The sequence below is a fragment of the Notamacropus eugenii genome, chromosome 2 (genome assembly GCF_028372415.1).
Source record: "Notamacropus eugenii isolate mMacEug1 chromosome 2, mMacEug1.pri_v2, whole genome shotgun sequence".
Taxonomy (NCBI): Eukaryota; Metazoa; Chordata; class Mammalia; order Diprotodontia; family Macropodidae; genus Notamacropus; species Notamacropus eugenii.
The window spans coordinates 398,062,410-398,085,277 of NC_092873.1; the positions used below are offsets into that span (position 1 = coordinate 398,062,410).

The 22,868-nt window shown below is 37.4% G+C and overlaps 1 protein-coding gene and 1 long non-coding RNA gene across 2 annotated transcripts in view; one reads left to right on the top strand and one right to left on the bottom strand.

The window, feature by feature from the left end:
- LOC140522432 (uncharacterized) overlaps positions 1-22,868 on the top strand; it is a 371,870-nt gene that overhangs the window by 330,657 nt on the left and 18,345 nt on the right. The gene's annotated exons all lie outside the window — the stretch shown is intronic.
- On the bottom strand, positions 10,043-10,984 carry LOC140529139 (galectin-3-like). Its single transcript, XM_072647562.1, has one exon. It carries the CDS (start codon positions 10,925-10,927, stop codon positions 10,226-10,228), a length of 702 nt encoding a protein of 233 aa, XP_072503663.1. The 5' UTR covers positions 10,928-10,984; the 3' UTR covers positions 10,043-10,225.

Consider the following 22,868-nt stretch of genomic DNA (forward strand, 5'->3'; position numbering starts at 1 on the left):
AAGTGTTTGGGGTGGTGGTGGCTGTTTTAGGCTATTTGGACTTTTTTTATGTGAAAGATGGAGTTAGAAGGAAGAGAGTATAGGAGAGCTAAGGTTGGGTACCATCATTCTCATACATATACTGTACAGTGCTGTTCCTTGGCATTAAGTGCCATGTAAAAGCTAATGATATATCTATGGATTTGGATAGGAGTTACTCATAATGCAGCCACAAACCCCCTACTTATCCAGAATTTATTTATGCTGATGGACAGTTCCTCTCCTTTTGATGTTCAGTTACCAAGTAAATTCCTCCTGGTGGGATAAATCGTGCTTAGACAAAGGCCACTATTGCTGTTGACTGACTAAAAAGTCTAAAGGAGAAGAGGTAATCAATAGGAGATTTGACTTGATATGCCAGCACAGTTCTGAATCCCAAAATATAACAGACTTTCCACACGGAAGACGGTACCAAAATATTTATTCAAACACCAGAAAGCTGAATCCCAACACCAAAAGCCAAATCTATCTCAGCAACAAAAAAAATCTATACACAGTAATAATGCTGAGGACAACACCATTCCCAAGCCTTCCCTCTGTTAGACTTCCCACAAACTAGCTCCCTTAAACAAATCCTAAACAGGTTCCCTTAAGCAAAATCACAAACAAGTTCTCCCAGTCATGCTAGATGCTGCTCCAGATGCCTTCTTTCTCTGTCTTTCCCATCTCTGACTAGTCTAACCAACTTCCTCTCAGCTCTGTTCCAGCTTATCCTCTTCCTGCTCCACCCTTTTCTTTTTTATCCATTCAGCAAGCTCCTCCCACCACAGGCTCCATGTGACTCAGACTTCCCTGTGACACAGACAGGTCACATGGGCCTATTAATGAATGGGAAAGATCTTCCCCTTTAGATTACCATTACATTCTTTAAATTACCATTACATCCTCTGACCCAAATGTATAGGAAAAGGAAATTAAGCCTGTCATGTCTTCGTAAAACACTTCTGATCACATTCCCTTGGATATAACTAGCTTAACTACCATGAAAATAGATTCAAGAGTAAAAAGTTAGGAAACCATCCAGCTCAACCAAGCTAAAGCCTATAACTTTTTCCTAACTCTTAGATTTCTGTTGAGAGCAATATCATTCTTTAAGTCTTCCAAGCTTTATAACTTGGGAGTCATCTTTAATTTTCCCTTTTCTTTCATCTTCAATATTGAGTCAGTCACCAATACTTCTTGGTTTTTATCTTCATGGCATATCTCAAAATCCATTTCCTGCTCTTGTTGACACTGCCATTATTTCAATTTAGGTCCATATCATCTCTCACCTGGATTATTGTGGTAGCCTCCTAATTGTTTTTTATGCTTCCAATTTTTGCCCTTTCCAATTCATTTTCCTCATGGCTACCAGACTGATATTCTCAAATTACAGGTTTGACTATGTCACTTCTCTGATCAAAAGAGATCATATACTCCCCTTTGCCTTTAAGATAAAATACAAACTTCTATTCAGCATTTAAAGCCCTTCAGTCTCTATCACTAATCTCTATTTCCACACTGACCCCTCATTTGTTCCCTTCAATCATTTTACTTTCCAGCTACTGTGCCCACCTGCTACACATGACACTCAACCTTCTGCATTTTTGCCTTTGCACAGATGCTTGCCTGTTCCACAAACAAGAGGTCCCATCTCTTGGTTCCATGAATTTTCTCTGGTTGTATCTCATAGCTAGAATGTTCTCCCTCCTTTACTCCAACTACTGATCCCCCTGGCTTCCTTTAAGTCCCAACTAAAATCTCACCTTATATAGAAGTTCTTCCTTAACCCCTCTTAATTTCAGTGATTTTTCTTTTAATTATCTCCTATTTATCCTGTCTATAGCTCTCTATGTGTATCATATATATATATATGTAGGTATATACATATATAATGCATATACATACATACACATATGTTGTCTTCCCCATTAGATTGTAAGTTCCTCAAAGGCAGGGACTGTCTTGTGCTTCTTTTTGTACACCCAGTACTTAGCAGCATCTGGAATATAAATAGGCACTTTATATATGTTTATTGATTTCACAAATGACTGTAATGTTCTCCTTCTTCACTTTTACCTACTGGAAACCCAGTGGGTCCCCTCAAAATTACTTGGCACTCATTTTGTATATGTCCCAAAAGTCTCACTGCAGTTTTAAGGTTATAAAAGTTAAAATTTATTTGTCTTTCAATGTATTTCCTCTCATCATGATATAAGCTGCTTTAGGGAAAGAATTGTTTCACTTATTTTATCTCTGTATCCATAATTCCTAATTTGTTAAATGGCACATAGTAGCACATAAAAATGCTAGCAAAATGGAATTGAATAAAGGAATTATAAAGCAGAAATGTAATTTATATGTGTGTATATATACCTATATATGTATATGCATGTATATGTGTACGCACATGTATATACACATATGCGTGTGCATGCACACACACATACAGACATACATACACAAATACCTCCAGGTGCTTAGCTCATCACCAGAGGATATACAGGCAGACTCATTTTTATAAATATTCCCTCTCAAACCAGACTAAATGTAGCTATTTTGGGAATTCTTGAAGAGAGTTACCCAAGCTGAAAATCTGGCATATCATTCACTTATTCCCCAACAACACACTTCATAATTTCAACTGTTTTTAATTGCTGAGTTGAACTGATTAGTGTTTCTAATGCTTGAACAGGTTATTGACATGCAAACATCAGGTAGGAGGATGAGGAATAGGTCATGGTTTGTTATGTTTTTTTATACTTGACATCTCCTTAATTCAGCTATATAATTGCCACAGAATGCCTTAGGGACACTACCTCTGCAAATTGCTATGTATACCAATTACTACCAATTTATCAAGCATATTTTTTAATGCCTCCATGAGCACAAGAAAATAAATTTTCAAGGAGTTTTGAAGGATCTGCACTAGCACTGAGCTGGTTCACACTTAAAAATTTATTTTATATATTTTTCCTTTTATATTTTGATTCATCTGTGTTTTCTTTCTATGAAATTCTTGTCCATTTATTTCCATAAAGTCTCCATGAGAGGTCCACTTCACATCCTAGAGAACTTCTTCTAGATCTCTTGTTGTTCATCTTTCATTTTCAAAGAGGAGCAGTGACCTTATGCCATGATGTCTTGTCCTGTCTTGCAAGTGAATGGGATTTAAATGAGACACATTTGCACAAAGTCATCCATTGTCTGTAGACAGTGTCAGTATTTGAGTTGTCCATTGTTTATGTATTACTCTCTCTATGCCTCCTTTTCCAGTCATAGATTTTTAATTGCATCTTATGGGTATTATCCCATGTAGTTCTGCATTGGTAATATATCATATGCTATTCATGCCTACCATTTGCCTCTCCATTGCCTTTTCCGTAACTCATGTACTTAATTCTTTGTCAACTGTGGTATTCCATAGCTCAGCTATAAAATATCATTGGAAAAATGTGTTTTAAACAAAGATAAGTTATAGTTTCAGAGAAAATCTTGAATTCATTAAAAGCAGAACAAAGTTACCAAAATACAATTTATACATGACCTCCCTTCCTATTTAATCAAGGCCCTGATTCCCATTTTCCCCAGAAGAATTATCTTTGTAGTGATTTTCTTGCTACTTTAAGTTCAGACTTTTATTTATAAGATAATAAGAGACTAATGCTACATTTTCCAAATTGGCTTAGTACAGAATTTTGATAGTAGTTTCAATCACCTAGCCACCTTTCTGTGTCCCTCTGTTCTGTTGACCTTGATCTTTGTTTTTGAGATTCCATGTTAATGTCATCATTCATGTGTCTAAGCATAAGTGCAGAGATTTATATATCAAATAGCCCTTTCTATGGATGTCCAATCCAAGTCCAATGTTAGGATATGATGTGTTAGGGAATGAAAAAACGTAATATGACATCAAGAATGAACATTTTTTTCTAAAAAATTAAATGTTTTATTTGCATTAAGAGTAAGCATGATAAAGGGCATATGTGAGCTGTCTTCGGAGTCAGGAGGCCTAGGGTTCAAGTCCTACCACTGACATATACTGTCTAGGTGAGTTGGACAAGTTACTTAACCTCTCAGTGTCCTGGGCAACTTTCTAAGTCAATAAGTTGCTGAGCAGGTGTTAATATGCATCAGTGTAAAGAATTTTCACACTGGAAGTTCTCCATATGATGGAGTCACAGATCCAATCCCTTTCCCTATAGGAAACCTTAAGAAACAATTCAATTATATTTGTTTAATAACCATTTGCATTTAAAATAATCCGTTTCAATGTATATAAAATAGCACTTTTTTTTTTTTTTAGCCTTTAGCTTTTCCTCTTAAGTCAAGTACTTTTCTTTAAGGTTCTACTGTGCATTTTTTTTGGTGTACTAACAACCCTCGAATTCTTTCTTATACATGAAGTTTTACTGGTTAGATGTTTCTTTTTTTAATAGAATATTTTTTTCAGTATTCTACATGAAATTTGAAAAATGATTGGAATTATAGTAATGTTATAGCAGTCTAAAAATATGGCTTATTCAAGAGTAGATGTCATAACAGGAAAGGAAGAAGGAAGATAACTTTACTCTTCTGTGACCTTGTACAAATTATTAATAACCTTCTCTAAGTCTCAGTTTGGTTCTCTGTAAAATGAAGGGAGTGGGTTACTAACTGATCTTTGGGGTCCCTTCTAACGCTAACTTTCTGCAACATAATTCTATTTTGGAAAATGCTAGAGGAGGAGAAAATGGATGTAATGAAAAGGATTTTACTCATGAACTCCAAAGACCTGAGATTCAGTCCTTGTTTTGCTATTTTTTAGCTATGATTTAGACAAGTCATTTCACCTCTTTTCAATGTTTTCTGTAAAATGAAGGGGATTGACATAGGCAGCCTCCATGCTATAATGTCCTGTAATTATTCAGAATACAAAGGGTACGTTGTGTTGGCAACATAGGGGTCTCCTGATGACATCTACTCTCAAATGACCCCAGAATTCCTCTTTGGTGCCTTTTCAAGTAAGATAAACAGGATTCTTAAATAATAGCTTGGTTCTGCATGAAATCTTTACCTTTATCTATTCCCCAGTTTTATACGGCACATGGGGAAGGAAAAGCATGAAGACAGATTACTTGCCCTTTACCTAACCACTGAGAGAAATAATATAGAAATGGAGACTGCATTTTGATGTCCATGATTTAGTTTTTCAATATTCAGTACCCTAGTAGTTCCTATCGAATTCAGGGTTCCAGTGGAAATAAAACCTTTGGAAATTTTCTTCAAGGAAAAGTCAATAGACCATAGTTTTATTTATCATGTTGGTATGCCCCGTGCATTATTTTATAATTGCTAATTATTTAGTGTATCTATGTGATGAAATCTATGACCCAGTAAAGGCAATACGCAGGAGTGGGAGAGAGAGGTTGTTAATTCAACTAGGGGATGAATAATATTAGCTTCATTTTCTGAGTGTGAGGATGGCCACTGGCAATGGTAATTGTAGGATGGCCACAGACATACCTATGAGTACCAAGATTTTTGTAATGTCCCCACAGTCCTTGCTTGAACTCAGAAGTTCACATGTAGGAGACACAGAGTTAAGGGACCAGGGAGAGTAGGTGGTAGGTGGAATTAGTATGGTTTACAAATGATTCTCTGACCCAGTTTGGTTTCGGAGTTCTGGTGGGAAGAACAGGGCCAGAATAGAGGCAGCATGATTTGAAACTGACTGGGAAGTGCCAGGTGAATTTAGAGGCAACCAATGATGCTGAAGCTGATAGGAAGGAGAGACTGCAGAGGACTGAATCAGTTAGCAAATTATCAGCAATTGTGGTGTAGAACATAAACAGTTTGAATGAATTTTGCACTTTTCAACCAGGTATGCCATGACTCAGTGGTAAAGAAACAGGCATATGCAGTACAACAGTATAAGAATCATTGCACCAGATGTTCATGGCTGAGTTAGCCCTGCTCATTTGCACAGAATTAGCATGATAATGATCCAATTTCATTTAAATCTTTGAATTCATTTCTTGGTTAAATTTGCATACATAAGTTGAAGCTATAGCTTTGTGGCGCATTTTCAAAAGTATATTCCTTTTTATATTGTCTTTAAGCCATTTTCAAAAGGTATCAACGATATTTGAACTGAGACCATTTTTGCACTAGCAATTATTCTATCCTTTGCTCTAGGTTTGGGAGGAGTGGAATAATTTATTAATCATATCTTTCTCCCTTCTTTCCCCTCATGAAAATAAATCATATTGTTGGAAGTCATGATGTATCATTGAAATAAATGAAGTTGAAGTACAATGTTCAGCTCATTACAGCAGTAACAGTTCAGAGGGATAATTCAGTCTTGATGTAATGAACAATAGGAGATGGTTTCTGTTCTTCCTTGTAGTGAATGTTGAAGACTCCTCTCTGAAGGTGGTCTTACAGCCTTGTTTATCTTCCTCTCCAGCTTGCCATTCAGTTCAGTATGTGGTGGTTGTATAATACAATGAGAAGCTAAAAATCTTCCACTGACCAATGCTATGCTATTACCTAGCTCTTAGAAAGGAGAAAATTGAATGGGAAAAGGCTATTAAAATGAAGTAAGACTTTGATATGAGACAATGACGAGTATCTCTTTATTTTTCAGCACTGTTATATGAATATTCTCAATATTCTTATGGGCTGTACTCTTAGTAGAGTGATTTACATGGATGACTCACTGTTCTGAGTTGTTCTCTCTCCCAACTCCTCTTACCTCCTTCAGAGAAGCTTTCTTTTCCTTTTTTTAAGGACAGAAACAGCCAGTCTCTATGCTTTCAGATATATTCAGAAAGTCAGATGGGAAGCAAATCAAGATCACTCTTACTGTGAATTGTATATCATAGAGAAGTAAACTTAGACATTTCATATATGTGCATACCCACACATGTTTATATATGTAATATACATATAGTAACATTTAAGTCCTGATTAGTATGTACATACATGTTTGCATGCTTGTATGTATGTGTATGTCAGCTGGAGAAGGGGCTGAATGGAAGTTTCTCTTAGACCAAATTTTCTATATCCTAGGGAAATGGCTAGGTGATGTCATCCCATAAACCCTTGGCATCTTCTGTCTGGCCAGTTCAAAGACAGAGCAGCACTCCCCCATGAAATCATTCACTGAGATGAAAAGATGAACCCATTAACCAGTAAACAGAATGAAGAACACCAATAGGAAATAACATTTTGGAGACTTCAAAATCTGAAGAATAGGAAGTTGAAGGGTGAAAACAGGGTATAGTTACACTGGCAATTGTGCTATAGCATGCTAAATTACCTGTACCAGGGCATTTTAGATAAGGAGAAAATGTTAGTAAAGATTTCTCTTATTAAGGGATAATTTATCATTTTGTAACTACAGATATACACCAGTTTTCATTTTGTTGTTTCTTTCTGCTTCTATCTTCCTCAAAGAAAATGAATGTATTCTTCCTTTCTTTTTCAAACGTTCTGTACTATTAATGAAACAATAAAATAAAATCCAACCTGTCTGGTACTTCCTAGTGGAAAGATCTGATCATATCCTTCCCTTATTTATAAATTAAATATTAATTCATTAATATTTGTTATATATAATATATCAATAGAAATAGTAATATAAATTAAATATTAATTTTTTGTCTATGAGATAAAAATGGTCATTCTTTATCTTTACATCTCAGGCCCATCAACATCTAACTTTTCGGCCTTAATTCATTCTAGTTTCCTTACTAATTCTCTTTGTTGCTCTAAGATTTGACTAGTAACTGCTCTTCAGTCTCATTCTGTTCTCTCCCCATTCTACGCTTTGACTTGGATTATTCTCCTATACCTGGAACACACTTCATTCTTATCTTCACATTTTGAAATTCTTTTATTCCTTAAAGTGCAGTGAAACATGCCACTTCATCCAAGAAGACTTCCTGAAGTGACCTTCTTTCTTTAGATATTCGTAGAGCATTTTTCCCCTCCCCAATCTCATCACATTCTATCTTATTGAATTATATCATACTGAAATGTGTCCCTGTTATGTCTTCCCTGTTTAAACTATAAGCTCCTTTAGGCACCTATCACTTTTTATCTTTCTATGTCAAATACCCAGCACATATAAACAGGTGCTTCACAAATATTTGTTGAATCTAATTCAAAGAAGCAAAGAATGCATTGATTGGCTTTTGTAACGGTGCTTTCTTATTTCATTCCAAACTATTTCCTTTCTTACACTTCATAAACATTGCACAGACTGTTTGTGTTTAGTTATGATCTCTAGGCATTGAAGAATGGATTTAGATGCCATTTTGTTCAACCTGAATGCTGCTTATAAGTTCGCTTACCTCTGCAGTTTCCTTTCCAGGGATGTATGAATAGACAGTGAGATTGACTCATGCCTTGCCAGAGCTAATTCAGTTGGGAGGCTCTGAAGGAAAGTGTGAAAGAGAAGCAGTATTAGACTGCCTGGCAAACCAAAGGTCTACAGAGCATTTGTGATGGTCTCATTTGTTGTTTGCCTGTGAAACTTGGAGACTCTACCAAAAGCATGCCAGGAAACTGAATTGCTTCTCTTTGAATTGTCTTAGGAAGATTCTGAAGATCGCCTGTCAAGATAAGGTACCAGACACTGATATCCTTTCTTGAGCAGAGCTGCTAAGTATTCAAACCCTATTGCAGAAAGCATAATTCTGATAGACTGGCTGTCTTGTTTGAATGGCAACTGCACATTTTCCTAAAATACTAATTTATGGAGAGCTCACACAAAGCAAGTGTTCATATGGAGATTTGAAGGAACAGTACAAGAACACTCTCAAAGTCTCTCTGAAGATATTTGGAATTGATAGTGAGATCTGAGAGACAATGGCACAGGATTGTCCATCATGTCATGCCTGCATCAAAGAAAGTGCTGTGCTCTGTGAGCATTGCAGAATTGCTTTAACTCAACATAAACATAAGATGAGGAAATTTAGAGAAAACTCCAATCCAAATGTTTGTGTCCTCTTTTTGTTTCTAGTCTATGGTAGAGCCTTCCAAGCTCATGTAGATCTCATTAGCCACAACTGGACACACTGCACCTTGACTCCCAACATGGCAATGTCATTTTGATCCTCTTTGAGCACAAAGGACAGAAACCAAGTCTAACCTATTGAATAATGCATGAATCATGTTCATGGTAGTTTCCCTGTCTTGTAGTTGTCTAACTTCTGCTTGCATACTTCCAAGAATAAGAAGCTTGTTCTCATTTGAAGTAATGAAATATTTGAGGCAGAAGACAAAAATAATATAGTCTTGAATAATCTCAAAGTATATACTGTACATACATTAATATGTACTCTCTACTAGACATGACTGTGGAGATCATTGTCTAACAGATTGCTGAAAATTGACATTCATGAGATGTTAAATAAGGAGGTATATGTTTGCCAGTATCATTGAACAGATCCTACATAAAGTTCCCCCAAAACTAATATTCCCTGTCAGTAGTGAGGCTTGCCAAGTCCTCCTACTTGCAGATGCCATTCTCCTAATTTTATTGAATCCTGGATCACCCCAAAATCTCTGCAATAAAATCTGAAACATTATTAAGTAGATTGGACTTGGGTATTACTTTAATGACCTCAGCACCATAGACCAGGGGGCAGGTAGGTGGTGCAGTGCATAGAGTACCAGTGCAGGAGTCAAGAGGACCTGAGTTCAACTCTCACCTCAGACACTTGACACTCACTAGCTTGTGACCTTGGGCAAATCACTTAACCCCAATTGCCTCATCCTGGATCATCTCCAGTCATCCTGATGAATATCTGGTCACTGGAATCAGATGACTCTGGAGAAGAAGTGAGTCTAGTGACCTGCACAACCCTCCCTCACTCAAAACAAAGTCAAGTGCAAGTCATGTCGTCATTTCTCTGATGGCATGGTCTTCTTCGGCAATGAAGGATGAACACACACACCATAGATCATCTCCCTTTGTTCTTTGGTATTGAGTTGTCTGGATATCATTTGATACCAAGAGTTTGAGGCTGTCCTGTTTCTTTTTTTTTTTTTTTTTTGTACTTAAAGAACATTTATTAGATTTGGTGTGGCTATGACAAAGAGAGTAAATGGAGTATGAGTACCTTTAAGATTTCTCCCATAACAAGCAGGAAGCACTTAAGTATATGTTTTACAGGAAAATTCCTGTCAATATTTTTATATTTCTGATCCTCTAAATTTATATCATGGTATGTGAGGTACTGGTAAGGTTAATATCACCAGAAATGCCCAGCCTGTTGATCTCATTGAAGTTTCTCATTAGATGATTGTACTGCAACAAGTGGGCATCATTGACAGCAACCTTGAAACTATCAGCCTCAATGAGAACTTGAATTTTGAATGGTTTACCAGCATCAAACGGGAACATAGCGTGTCTTTCCTCCTTTCCCCAGGCATTGTTGAATTTTGAATTACAAACAATTACTCGTCTGTTGTTCTTATTGAAGTGAGGATTGAAGTGGAAAGCCACATCATTCCCTTTCTTGAAATCTAAAGCAATTTTGTTTGCGTTGGGTTTTGTTGTGCCTATAATGGTAATCAGCATGCGAGGAACAATGCCTCCTGGCAAGGGAAGATCGTAAGGCACTGTCAGTGGGCCTCCCGCATAGGGTATTAGTCCACTAGGAGTAGTCATGGGCCCTGAAGGATAAGCTCCAGGAGCACTCGGTTGTCCTGCACCAGGGTAGGCTCCAGGTGCTGCTGATCCAGGGTAGGCCCCAGGTGTTCCTGCACCAGGGTAGGCCCCAGGATATCCTGGGTAGGCTCCAGCACCAGCGGGTTGGTTTCCCCAAGAACCTTGTGGCGAACCTTGTGGCCAACCTTGTGGGTTTGGATTTCTAGACCCGTATAAGGCATCATTAAGAGAAAATCCATCAGCCATTTTCCTGGTGTAGCGGCTTCGATCTCTGTCCCGAAGTGGCTGGAGCGGTCACTGGCTAGGTCTCGGCTGTCCTGTTTCTAATAATATGCCATTCCATAAGTGCTCATCCAGAAGTATTGATAATACACAGCTTTCTTAACATATATTCATGGTCCTAGGAAACATTTGACATTAAGTAAGTTGATCTTTGGGGCTCATTCTTGTCCCCTTTCTTGCCTCCCTGGCTTGAGTACTTGGTTCCGCTCACTGTAGTGTCACACTCAGTTCTGCTATCTTAGAGCAATTTTTGACCACTTTCTTCTTCCTCATTTCCATCAAAACTTGAATAAATTGTCTATAGGAAAGTCAAATGAGTTCATATGAAGTGATCAGTTGCTGATAATAACATAACATTCCCTAAAATGTGTTTTAAGGAACTCAGTGTTCTGGAGAATGTGACTAGGAGTTCCAAGAGATGATTTCTGTCTTCTGATTATTTTAACCTAAAATTTGAAAGATGTAATTATATGTGTATCAAAAAGTAGTCATCTGTACAATTTGGTATAAATTTTTCCCCTGACTTCTCTTTCATTAATCCTATTTTTGTTCTATTTGTTTAGTCATTTCAGTCATGTCTGACTCTTCATATGGGGTTTTCTTTGCCATTTCTTTCTCCAGTCCATTTTACATGAGGAACAGAGGCAAACAGGTTTAAATGATTTGCCTGGTGTCACATAGCTAGTAAGTGTTTGAGCTTGGATTTTAACTCACATACTTGAGTCTTTCTGACTCCAGACCTGCCACTCTATCAACTGAGCCACCTGCTGCCCCATTTAGCCTGAGAGTATTCCCCAGACCAGCATCCTTGGTTTCAAGCCCCAATATGTTCAATTGCCAAGTTAGATTTGAGAAACGTTGAATTAACAGGAGGTATCTTGGTACATGAACTTGAAGTCATTCAAAATTTGAATCCTGGCCCTTCCAGTTACTAGGTATATGACCTTGAACTGATGATCACTTAAGCTCTCTGGGCCTCAGTCTCCCTATCTGTAAAATGAGAAAATTGTGATTCTTCTAGCTCTATGATTGTCTTAATATTATAAGAAACTCAGAGTCATAGAATGTCAGAGTTATGAGGAGTCTCATTGACCATTTATCTGAAAAATTAGCTCCTTTAACAATGATTCACAAATGATCATCTAGCCTTTCCTCCACTGATAAGGGATCTTGCCTCCAGGGCATCCCATTCCATTTTGAACAACTGTCTTCCTGTATTCATTTCTGAGTTCTTTATTCCCTAGCACATGATAGATTTTTAGAAATAGTTTTATTTATTTATTTTTAGATTTCAACATTCATTTCCACAAAATTTTGAGTTCCAATTTTTCTCTCCATCTCTCCCCTTCCCCCACCCCGTAACACTTTGCATTGTGATCACTCCTTCCCTCAATGTGTCCTCCCTTCTATCACACCCCACCCTTCCCTTATCCCCATCTTTTCTCTTTTCTTGTAGGGCAAGATGAATTTCTATACCCCATTACCTGTATTTCTTATTTCCCAGTTATATGAATAACAATTCTCCACATTCCTTTTTAATACTTTGAATTCCAACTTCTCTCCCTCCCTCCCTCCCCACCCATCCCCACTGAGAAGGCAAGCAGTTCAATACGGACTATATATGTGTCATTTTGCAAAAGACTTCCATAATAGTCATGTTGTGTAAGACTAACTATATTGTCCCCTATCCTACCCTGTCCCCCTTTTTTCTATTCTCTCATTTAACCTTGTCACATGATCAATTTTTTAAAAAAGGTTCTATATAATACTGAAAAACCATAGTGCTCTAACCCCATAAAACAAAATTAAATGACAAATTTCAGACACAGAGCAAAGGGGAGATATTTTTGTTTTCCATGTTTCAATTGCAGAACTTGACTATTTGTTCCATACTTTTTTTATTTTTTAATTAATTTATTTGTTTTCAGTTTTCAACAATCACTTCCACACGTCTTAAATTTTCTCTCCCTTTCTTCCCCCTCCCTCCCCAAGATGGCATACAATCTTATATGGGTTCTATACATACATTCTTATTAAACACATTTTCACATTAGTCATTATGCATAGAAGAATTAAAATGAATGGGAGAAACCATGAGAAAAACCAAACAAAACATACCACAGAGAAAACAGTCTACTTTATTCTGCATTTGTTCCATACTTTAGACTGAACGTGTTAATATGTCTGACATTCACAACACAGGTAGATTTCATGGATTACGTATACATGCCAGATATTTAATACCAGAATGGCTTTCTCATGCTGTTAGTATGCCTGTAAACTGCTTTCTTCTGTCATCAATTGTCAGGATTACAAACACAGTGATAAATTGGAACATGACCCAGAGGAGGGAACTTCAAATCATTATGAATAGATGAATGAATGAAAAAGTGCTTGTTAAGTACCTACCTGTGTGTCAAGCCCTGTGCTAAGTGCTAGAAATACACAAGCAAAAGTGAGGATAGGTCTTGCCTTCAAGGAACTTACATTCTAATAAAAATGGGGTATTTGGTTTGAGAAAGTTATTCAGTTGGTGAATGACCACCATCCAGAGTTGCACCGTTTCAAGAAGAAATGGAAACCTTTCTCTCAGAGATCCTTTTTTACAAGAGATGAGAAAATATTTATTAATTATAGACCAAATTGACACCTTCCATGCTGCTCCCATCTGCTTCAGATGTTCAGGCTGGACAGTTTTCAAATGACAGCAGATGTCACAGCTAGCAAAAATTAATCAACTGGAAAGTGTGCCATTACTTAGCTGTCATTTTGAAGACCTGAATGCCAGTCACAAAACTCTCTTTGGTCACTGTCCCTGAATCCTCAGTTAAACATTATCTTGGTTCATCAAGTAATACTATCTCTTTAGCTCCCCCAAAGGATTCCTTTCCCCCCTCAAAGGATTTTTGTTTGATTGTGCTAAGGTATTTTGTAAACATCAAACAAAAAAACAATAAAGAAATATATTTTCAGCCCTGTAATCATCTTTTGTAAATAGAGTGTCCCAAGAGTCTTAGTGCATTTTAAAGCTTTCCTAATGTCATAAACATAAATGTTGCAAGCTTACAGAAATCACTTGAAAAGTTAATTATTCACAATATTAAAATGCTGATATTTCTTAATAAAATTAAACATAGCTACCATCTTGTGCTTTATATCTCTTTAGATGATTTTTTGAACTTTGTAAAAACCATCAACTGCTTTTCAGTGACTGAAAGAACTATATTTGTATTCTTAGCCTTAAGTTCATGCAAAGAAAGAGGTTTTGATGCATACATAACACTTTTGATGTGACCTTACAAGAAACAGTCTAATGGAGTCAGATTAGATCACTGAGGTAGCCACCCCAAAAGACTTTTCTCAATTGATTTACAAGCCTGAGACAATCTCATCCAGAAACTGTTGCACATGCTATGCATAACAGGAAGGTGCCTTCTCTAGTTAAAATAAAAAAATATATATAATTCCCCAAACTAAATACGTACAAGATAAATTAATATATAATTGAACTTTTAAGTTATATTTTTAGGTATTTGCAACATGCATCTGAAAAGTTTATGGAAGTTTATAACTGTGCTAATACTTTTGGGACCCTTTCTATTAAGGTAGGTTAATCCTTATGAGCATTGACCTGTACAGGTTTGTCACTGAATAAGCTTTTATTAAGTGGCTATGATATGTGCTAGGTATTGTTTTAGTACTATAGAAAGAATGAACAGTTGTTACAAGGAGTTTGCATTCTAATGGCATAGACAAGAAGGATATATATATATATGTACATACAGAATAAATACAAAATAGTTAAAGACAAGGTTGTTAGGGAGAGAGGGCTCTAGTAGTTGGTGGGGAGCAGGAATGACTTTATCTAGTAGGTGATGAGTGAACTACATATTGAAGTAAAAGAGGAAATTTTTGAAATGGAAGTGAAGAGGTAGTGCATTTCAGTGGTAGAGGCACAGGCACTGAGACAGCAGTGACTTATGAGTTGGTGCTCTTGGATGCTGGCATTGATTACTGAATGATAAATTGGTGGCATATAGAGGAACAAAAAGATGATGTTAGGGGTTAAAAAAATGAAGAAATCTATGAGGAAAGATTGAGGTGCCTTAATGACTCTCTTAACCTGCTTAGATATGTTCTAAAGTAGAAGCAAATCAAATACTGTTCATTTACCTCCAGTGTTCCAAATTTGTCAATGTGAACAATGTTGTCTTTGCCCTTGAGAAGTCATTTCAAAATAAGTCAACAGAAAGACAAAATTTCTCTCTCCCTCTCCCTTTTTCTCCCCCAGTCTCTCTTTTCTCTCTCTCCTCATCTTCCTGAGTTTAAATCTGGCCTCACACACTTGCTATCTCTATGACCTTGAGCAAGTCACTTATCCCTGCTTTCCTTAGTTTCCTTATTTATAGAAGGAAATGGCAAACTGCTCCAGTATCTTTGCCAAGAATTCCCCAAATGGGGTCATAAAGAGTCAGACATGATTCAACAACATTTAGAACAGAAAATTCAGGGGGCACGTGGTAGCTGTCTCCAGGTATTTGAAGGACTGTCATGTGGAAGAAGGATTTAACTCGGTCTGTTTGACTCTAACAGATGTGTGAAAGGAGTTCAATGTAGACCTGATGTCAAGAAAACTTTCCTAACAATTAGAGTTTTCCACAGTGGAAAGGGCTGCTTTGAGAGGTGATGAATCCCTGCTCATGCAGTCTTAAAGCAGATACCGAATGACCTTTTGTCTGTTAGTGTTATAGTAGGGATTCCTTTCATGCGTTATGTGGATCAGTGGCAATACTATCCTTTCCAATTCTCAAATTCTGTGATTCTATGGACTGATAGAACCAATCCAGGGGAAATCTTTAAATGGACCCTGCCAGTCTTAGAAGTCACATAAGAGATTTCTTAATCTGGGCACAGAGCTAGCCTGGACTACTAGAAATAGGAACATTGTTATTATGGAATTCATAATTAACATAATTCCATCTTTATATCCAAATTAATACAAAATGAATGTTAGCAGGCATTGAAAAAGCTTAGGGATCTATTGGAAAGAACACTGGCTTTGGAGTCTGAGGATCTGGGTTTGATTCCTGGGTATCCTTGTTTGTGACTTTGGACAGGCCCTTATGGGTCTCTGTTTCTTCATTCATAAAGTAAGTCGGGCAGAGTAGACAATCTCCAGGTTCCCAACTCTGATCTTATTAGCAGATATAAAATAAATCAGGCTATGAATTCAGAAAGAACTTGGCAAACTCACTTTTTATTACATTCACTAGTAGATTAACTTCTCAGGATCATTTCTGTTTGTTTGGGAAATTCTGTACTTCATGTGGACATATGCTTCTGCTTTGTAGGTCTACTTTTACCGTTATTCCTACCTATATGAGTACTGAAAAGCAATTTATTACATCTTAGGTTTGTCTAGGGTAGCACTTACACTAACAGAATATGTTCACAAAAATATTGACTGATCTATATTGGCATTTTTATGCTTACAGGATTTAAAGGAAATATTATGTAAAATAATAGAATCCAATTCTCAGTTCTCTGATTGACTTTAATAAGAGATGTATACTCTGGAAAGGACATATGTGCTGGGGAAAGTGTACATGTGGGCCATTCTTTATGCCAGGACCAGATTGTTTCTAATGTTGTTTTCAAGCATTTTGGCCAATTTTAGACGTGACTGCATGAAAGCAGCATTAAACAAAAGTACCATTGCATGAGAGTGTCTTTCAGATGCAGCAGGCACTGTTCCAAAAAGAGGAAAAAAGAAAAAATGACCAAATTGGGTATCAGCAGTTTGTTCTTAACAACAGCAAATATTTATCGATGACTTCCCAGTATGTGGCACAACCATATGGATGTAGGGTAAGTGCTGTTTGCGTGCTGTGGCTGAGTAGATATCCTGAAGGAGCTGTCAGCAAAGTTCTTTATAAGAGTACTTCAATCTTTCAGAATATCTTGGATTTCATTCTTGTGGGCAATCACTCCACTGGGGCAGACTGCAAACATCCACATGTTGGTACACAGTTCTGTGTGAGTTACTACAGCCAAAACAAATTGGTTACATCTGTCTGAAGGGGTCAATCTTTTGAGGATGAAGGTGAAGGAAGCAAAAAAGAGAACAGAACCTTGGAAAAGTTCAGATAATGGAGCAATCCCAATAGTCTCTAAATTTTAGAGGGAAAAGGGCAAAAAAAGAAAGTGATGACAAATGGGACCCTGATGTGACTATTTCTCTATATGGGCAATGTAGGTAGAAATAGCAGATTTGTCCAAAGTAGTATATGAATAGCTTTGGGCATCTAATTAGCAAATCCCAGGAGTGAATTCAAATTGCCTCATTATGCCTCTCTTCTGGTCTTCTTATGCTTTATTATCCTTCACACATTGTGTGATTCAGGAAGGAAGGCCTACTTGTGGAACACAATGCTTCACCTTCCCTCTCAGTGAATTTGCAATGGCTGTTTTCCACAACTGAGATGCTCTGTCTCATCACTTTTGCCTCAGTTTCCCTGGCTTCCTTGAAGATCCAGCTCAAATCCCACTTTCTATTGGAGGCTTTTCCTGAAACTTATTCTATATCATCTACAGACCTTTGATGGCATCTATAGCTTTGGCAAAACTTCCCAAAAGTTCCCATTTCATTTCTTTTGCCAGTCCATGATATATTGAAACCTCAGTGGGTAAAGTTGTGATGTGGAAGGGCTAATTGTGCTTGTATTGGTTGCAAGATGAGTTGACTAAAATAATGCTCATTACTCCTTATAAATCCTCAGTATTGTTGAGGGGGGGGGGAGTATTTTTATGAAGAATTAGGCCTAAAAAAGAAGAAAATCAAGTAATATAAGTGGGAAAAAAATTTAAAAATAAAAAAATTATATGATAGAGTAGAAAGAACATGAGATTAGGATTCATAATGTCCCAGTAAGAATCTTTGTCCTTCTTGTTCACTTTCTGTGTGACCTTGAATATTGATTTTACTTTCCTAGGGCTTAATGTCCTTGTTTTTGTTAAAAAAAGAAAAAGGGAGGGATAAGATTAGATAATTTTTGAGGTTCCATTGATCTCTAACCTTCTGATTTTATAAAAATGTATATAAATTTACAGGGTCGCCATTAAGAGCTTCTCCCTTATCCAGCTAATTCACAGGTCTTCAGACCATCCTTGTCCTCATATCTGATTTTGGAGGACACTTTTTTATTTGCTTTGGCAGGCAAAAGAGATGGAGGATAGAACGTGTTCAGTTTGACGAACACGACATTGTAAAAACTCTGCTGTCATCCGTGAGAGGGGGAAAAAAAGCAACGAAAGCTGATGATGTGAAGAAGAGTGGGAGAGTGAATGTATTTTGGATTACTTCCTTGTGTGGAAGTGTAATTTTAAAATAGCAGCATGAGGTTTTGTATCAACGAAAACACAATTTTCTTTTAAAAAAATTATTGATTCTTTTTGTTTTTACTTAAATTTTCCCCTTCCTCTCCCTCTCTGAGATCTGTCTCATATAATTTTTTGAAAGGAGAAAAAAATTAGCAAAGGCAATCAACACATTGAAAAATATCTGAAAATATGTGCAGTTGTCCATACATGTCAACCTCATAGGAAGTATCTTCTCATTATTATCTCTTTGCTTTCATATTATTCAAACTTCCAACTATATTCTTTTCCATTCCTCCCTGTGAGATCAATGTTTTTGAAAAAGAAAAGAAGAAAAAGAAAAAAACAAATCAGCAAAACTCACCAATACATTGAAAAATCTGAATATATGTGCAATCTTCCATATCTGTTGACCTCCCAGGAGGTTTCTTTTCATTTCTCTTCTTTGGGACCAAGATTATTCAAGGCAAGTCAACAAAGAGTTATTTATTAAATTTTCACTATGTGTCAGATACTGTGTCAAGCACTGGGAATACAAAATTAAAAGGTTTATACTATCCTAGCCCATACAGTGTAACAATGAATCAACTATATATACGTACATATATATATATATGTATATATGGGATATGAACTATGTAATGGTTAACTTGTAGGTAATCTTGAGGGGAAGGCACTAGTATTAAGTAGAACTGGGAAAGGCTACTTTCAAAAAGTGAGATTTTACTAAGATCTGAAGAAAGATGGGAGGTGGAGGTAAGGAGAGAATGTACTCTGAGCATGAGGAAAAGCAACGAAAAGGTATGGACTTGGGAGGTGGAGGGTTCTGTGAGAGGAGGGGCAAGTAGGCCAGTGTAGCTGCATGGCAGAGTATCTGGAGGGAGCTAAAGTGTCAAGAGGCAATCAATAATAAGATATTTATTAAGGACCTACTGTGTATCAGGTACTATGCTAAGAGTAGGGATACAAATAAAGAAACAAATGCAGTCTCCGCCCTCAAGAAGATTATAATCTAATGGGAGAAAACAATACACAAAAGAAAACTGGAAATGCCCGTTGGGCAGATAATTTGCCAGAAGGCAACCACCATGGAGATAGGACGTTGCTAGAGTCAAAAACAGACAGAGTATATGGCAGGAAATGAAGACTTGGAAATTTGAGCCTTCTAAAGAGTGGTTTTGGGAGATGATTTTTGTTCTGCCCTGTAGTCAAAGAGGGAAGCAACTGAGGAAGTGTTGAGTACCAACAGTAAAGCAATCACCATGATGATGATATTTCTGAGGAAACATTATCCTGGATGAAGCAAGATGTTGGAGGAGTTGAAACCACGCAGAGTAGCTGGTGGGAAAAAAGAATGGTTGGAAAGTGTGGAAAGCTTTGAAAGGTAGGAAGGGGCCAGATTGTGAAGGGCTTTAAAAGCCAAACATCTTCATCATCATCGTCATCATTATCATCATTAACATTTACATATTTTTTATTTATGTGCTAGGCACTATGCTAACTACAATTATTTTCTCACTTGATCTTCACAACAACTTTTGGAGGTAGGTGCTATTATTATCCCCATTTTATAGATGAGAAAACAGGCAGACAGAGGGTCAGTACCTTGCCCAGGGTCACAAAACTAGTAAGTGTTGGAGGCTGAGTTTGTACTCAGGTCTTCCTGATTTCAGGCCTGAAACTCTATCCTCTGTGCCACCTAGCTGCTCCAAATTGGAATTGGTTGAATAGGAGGCATCATGGTCAGACTTGAGTTTTAGGAAGATCACTTTGATGGTTGAGTTGATGTTGAACCGGAATAAGGAGATATTTGGGAGGAGGAGACCAGGTAGAAAGCAGTTTTAATAGAATTGACACAAGGTGATTTGATCCTACACCAAGGTGGTGGCAGTGTCAGAAGAAAGAATGGGGACCCATATTAGAGAGGTTTTGAAGCTAGAATTGATAGGACTGGATCTTTGTAATTTTGTAAATGGTAAAATATGTGAGGGCAGCTAATGCTTCAATGGATAGATCACCAGGCCTGGAGTCAGGAAGACCCATCCTTCCTGAGTTCAAATCTGGCCTCAGAAACTGGGCAAGTCACTTAATCTTGTTTGCCTCGGTTTACTCTTCTGTACAATGAACTGGAGAAGGAAATGGCAAAATCACTCCAGCGTCTTTGCCAAGAAAACTCCTAATGGGGTCACAGTCAGATATGGTTGAAACAATCATACTACAGCAACCATAGGAAGAACACAAAATATAAAGAGACTAGAAAGGGAGGAAAGGGTCAGATTGTGAATGACTTTAAAAATCAGAGGCTTTTATATTTAATTCTCGAAATTATAGGGAACCCCATTAGAGCTGAAGAGGCAGGAGGCAACCTGGGTCAGTCAGGTCAAACCCTGACCAGCACCACCTCCAGCAGCTGGAGCCAGTTCAGGGCTATGAAACCAAAGGGTTGTCGATTGCTTCTGTGAGTTCTGCAAGTCAACCGCCCAGAAAAGAACCAAATTCTTGCTGCTCTCAAATGGTTCCACATCAGAAACTATAGGATTTCATCTGTGGAAATGCCTTTAAAGATGATTTTAAATCTTTCTGCTTTGCTGCTGCACCTTAAAGACCATAGGATATTTCTGACTTGCCACAGAAACTTTTCATACGTATTATTTTCCCCATTAGAATGTTCCTTGAGCGTAGGGACTGTCTTATACATCTCTTTGTTTCCTCTGCACTTGGTATAGACCTTTGTAGACTGTGAGTGCTTAATAAATGCTTTTTTCCATCCAGCCATCCAGTGAGTCATCCTCTCATAGTTGTTTGGACTCCTCATCTCCGGCGTGGATCTATGCATATTCAGTTCTACCTACATACCATTCAATAAATATTTATGAAGCACCTCCTTTGTGCACTGAGAATTTAGGAATGCTTATATTTTCCAAGGAGCTTATTTTCTTAAGGGGCAGGGGGAGGAAAAGAGAGTGAATGTACTAAAGTAAAAGCAGAATGTTGAAAAGATTTGAATGTTCTCATCACAGTATTGGGGATTGGCCTGAATCATAGGTAATATAAACCTGGCAGGACTCAGACTTTGTCCATAGCCCCAAGACAGGGAAGCGTCACTTAACAAGGGGGCCAGTCTTTTGGGTGGGCTTTGTGACTTTATTTATGTCAAGAAGGTATCCTGCTGTCCTGTAAATACTTGTACTATTTCTCTTCTTCTGTCTAAAGTTTCTTAATCAATCAACAAGCATTTAGTAAGGTTTAAGAATCCACACACAGCAAGTAGAGATAAGTTTTAAAATGCAAATATGCTTAGAAGATGTGACCTGGCCACAAATTCTCACTAGGGTGTAAATGACTGATATAAAACCATATCCTAAGAGTAGTTTATGGTCAGAAAGGGAGAGAGAACAACTGAGTCTATAATGTGAAGGTGGTACAGCAGAAGGAAGCAAGCTTAGAAAAGAGAAATTGGATTCACTGTAGTCAAAATGACCCACCTTTAAATGATTTCTCTTCTTCAATCAATTAATCAATCAATAAACATTTATTAAGTGCAAGTTACGTGCCAGACATTGTGCTAAGAACTGGGAAGGAAAAAAGAGGAAAAAGATAGTTCCTTCCTTGGAGCTTACAATCTATTGGGAGAGATAACATACAAACAAATATATACAAAATAAGTTATGAATAGGATAAATAGGGAATAATTAAGAGAGAGAAGGCATTAAAATTAAGAAGGGTTGGAAAAGACTTTCTCAAGAAGATGAGACTTAAAGGAAAGCAAGAAAGCCAATAAGCAAAGATGAGAAGAGAGAGAGCATTCCAGGCATGAGCGACAGTCAGAGGAAATGTCCAGAAGTGAGAGTTGGAGTGTCCTCTTTGAGGAACAGCAAAGAGGCCAGTGATCAGGACCTGCAGCAGAGTAGTTGTAATATCAAAGCAGTGATTTATTTATTTATGGCCAAGGTGAAAGCAACATGCCTTGGCAACAGATTGAGTATTGGGATGTGAGAAAGAGAAAACCAGGATCACTCGCAGGTTGTAACCATGAGGGATTAGAGGGATAGTTTTGCCTGCTACAATAGTAGGGAAGATAGAAGGTGTGTGTGGGGATGGGGTGACGGGTTAGAGGGAAAGATGAATTCTATTTTGGACATATTGAATTTATGATGTTGATCTAATTTGAGATGTCTGGAAGGCAGTTAGAGTTGTGAGGTTGGCCATAAGACCACAAGCATTTATTAAGCACTTGCTACCTGCCAGAGGAGGCAGCTGGATGGTTCAGTGGTTAGAAGGCTGGATCTGGAGTCAAGAAGACCCAAGTTCAAATCCAGTTTCAGATAGTTATTAGTTATGTGACCCTGGGTAAGTCACTTGACCTGTGGTTTTTTCTTCTTTTTTTACATTTTTTTCCCCAAATTTATTATTTGTTTTCAGTTTTCAACCTTCACTTCCATAAGTTTTAAATTTTCCTCCCTTCCTCCCTCCTTTCTCCCCAAAACAGTATGCAATCTTACATATGCTCTACACATACATTCCTATA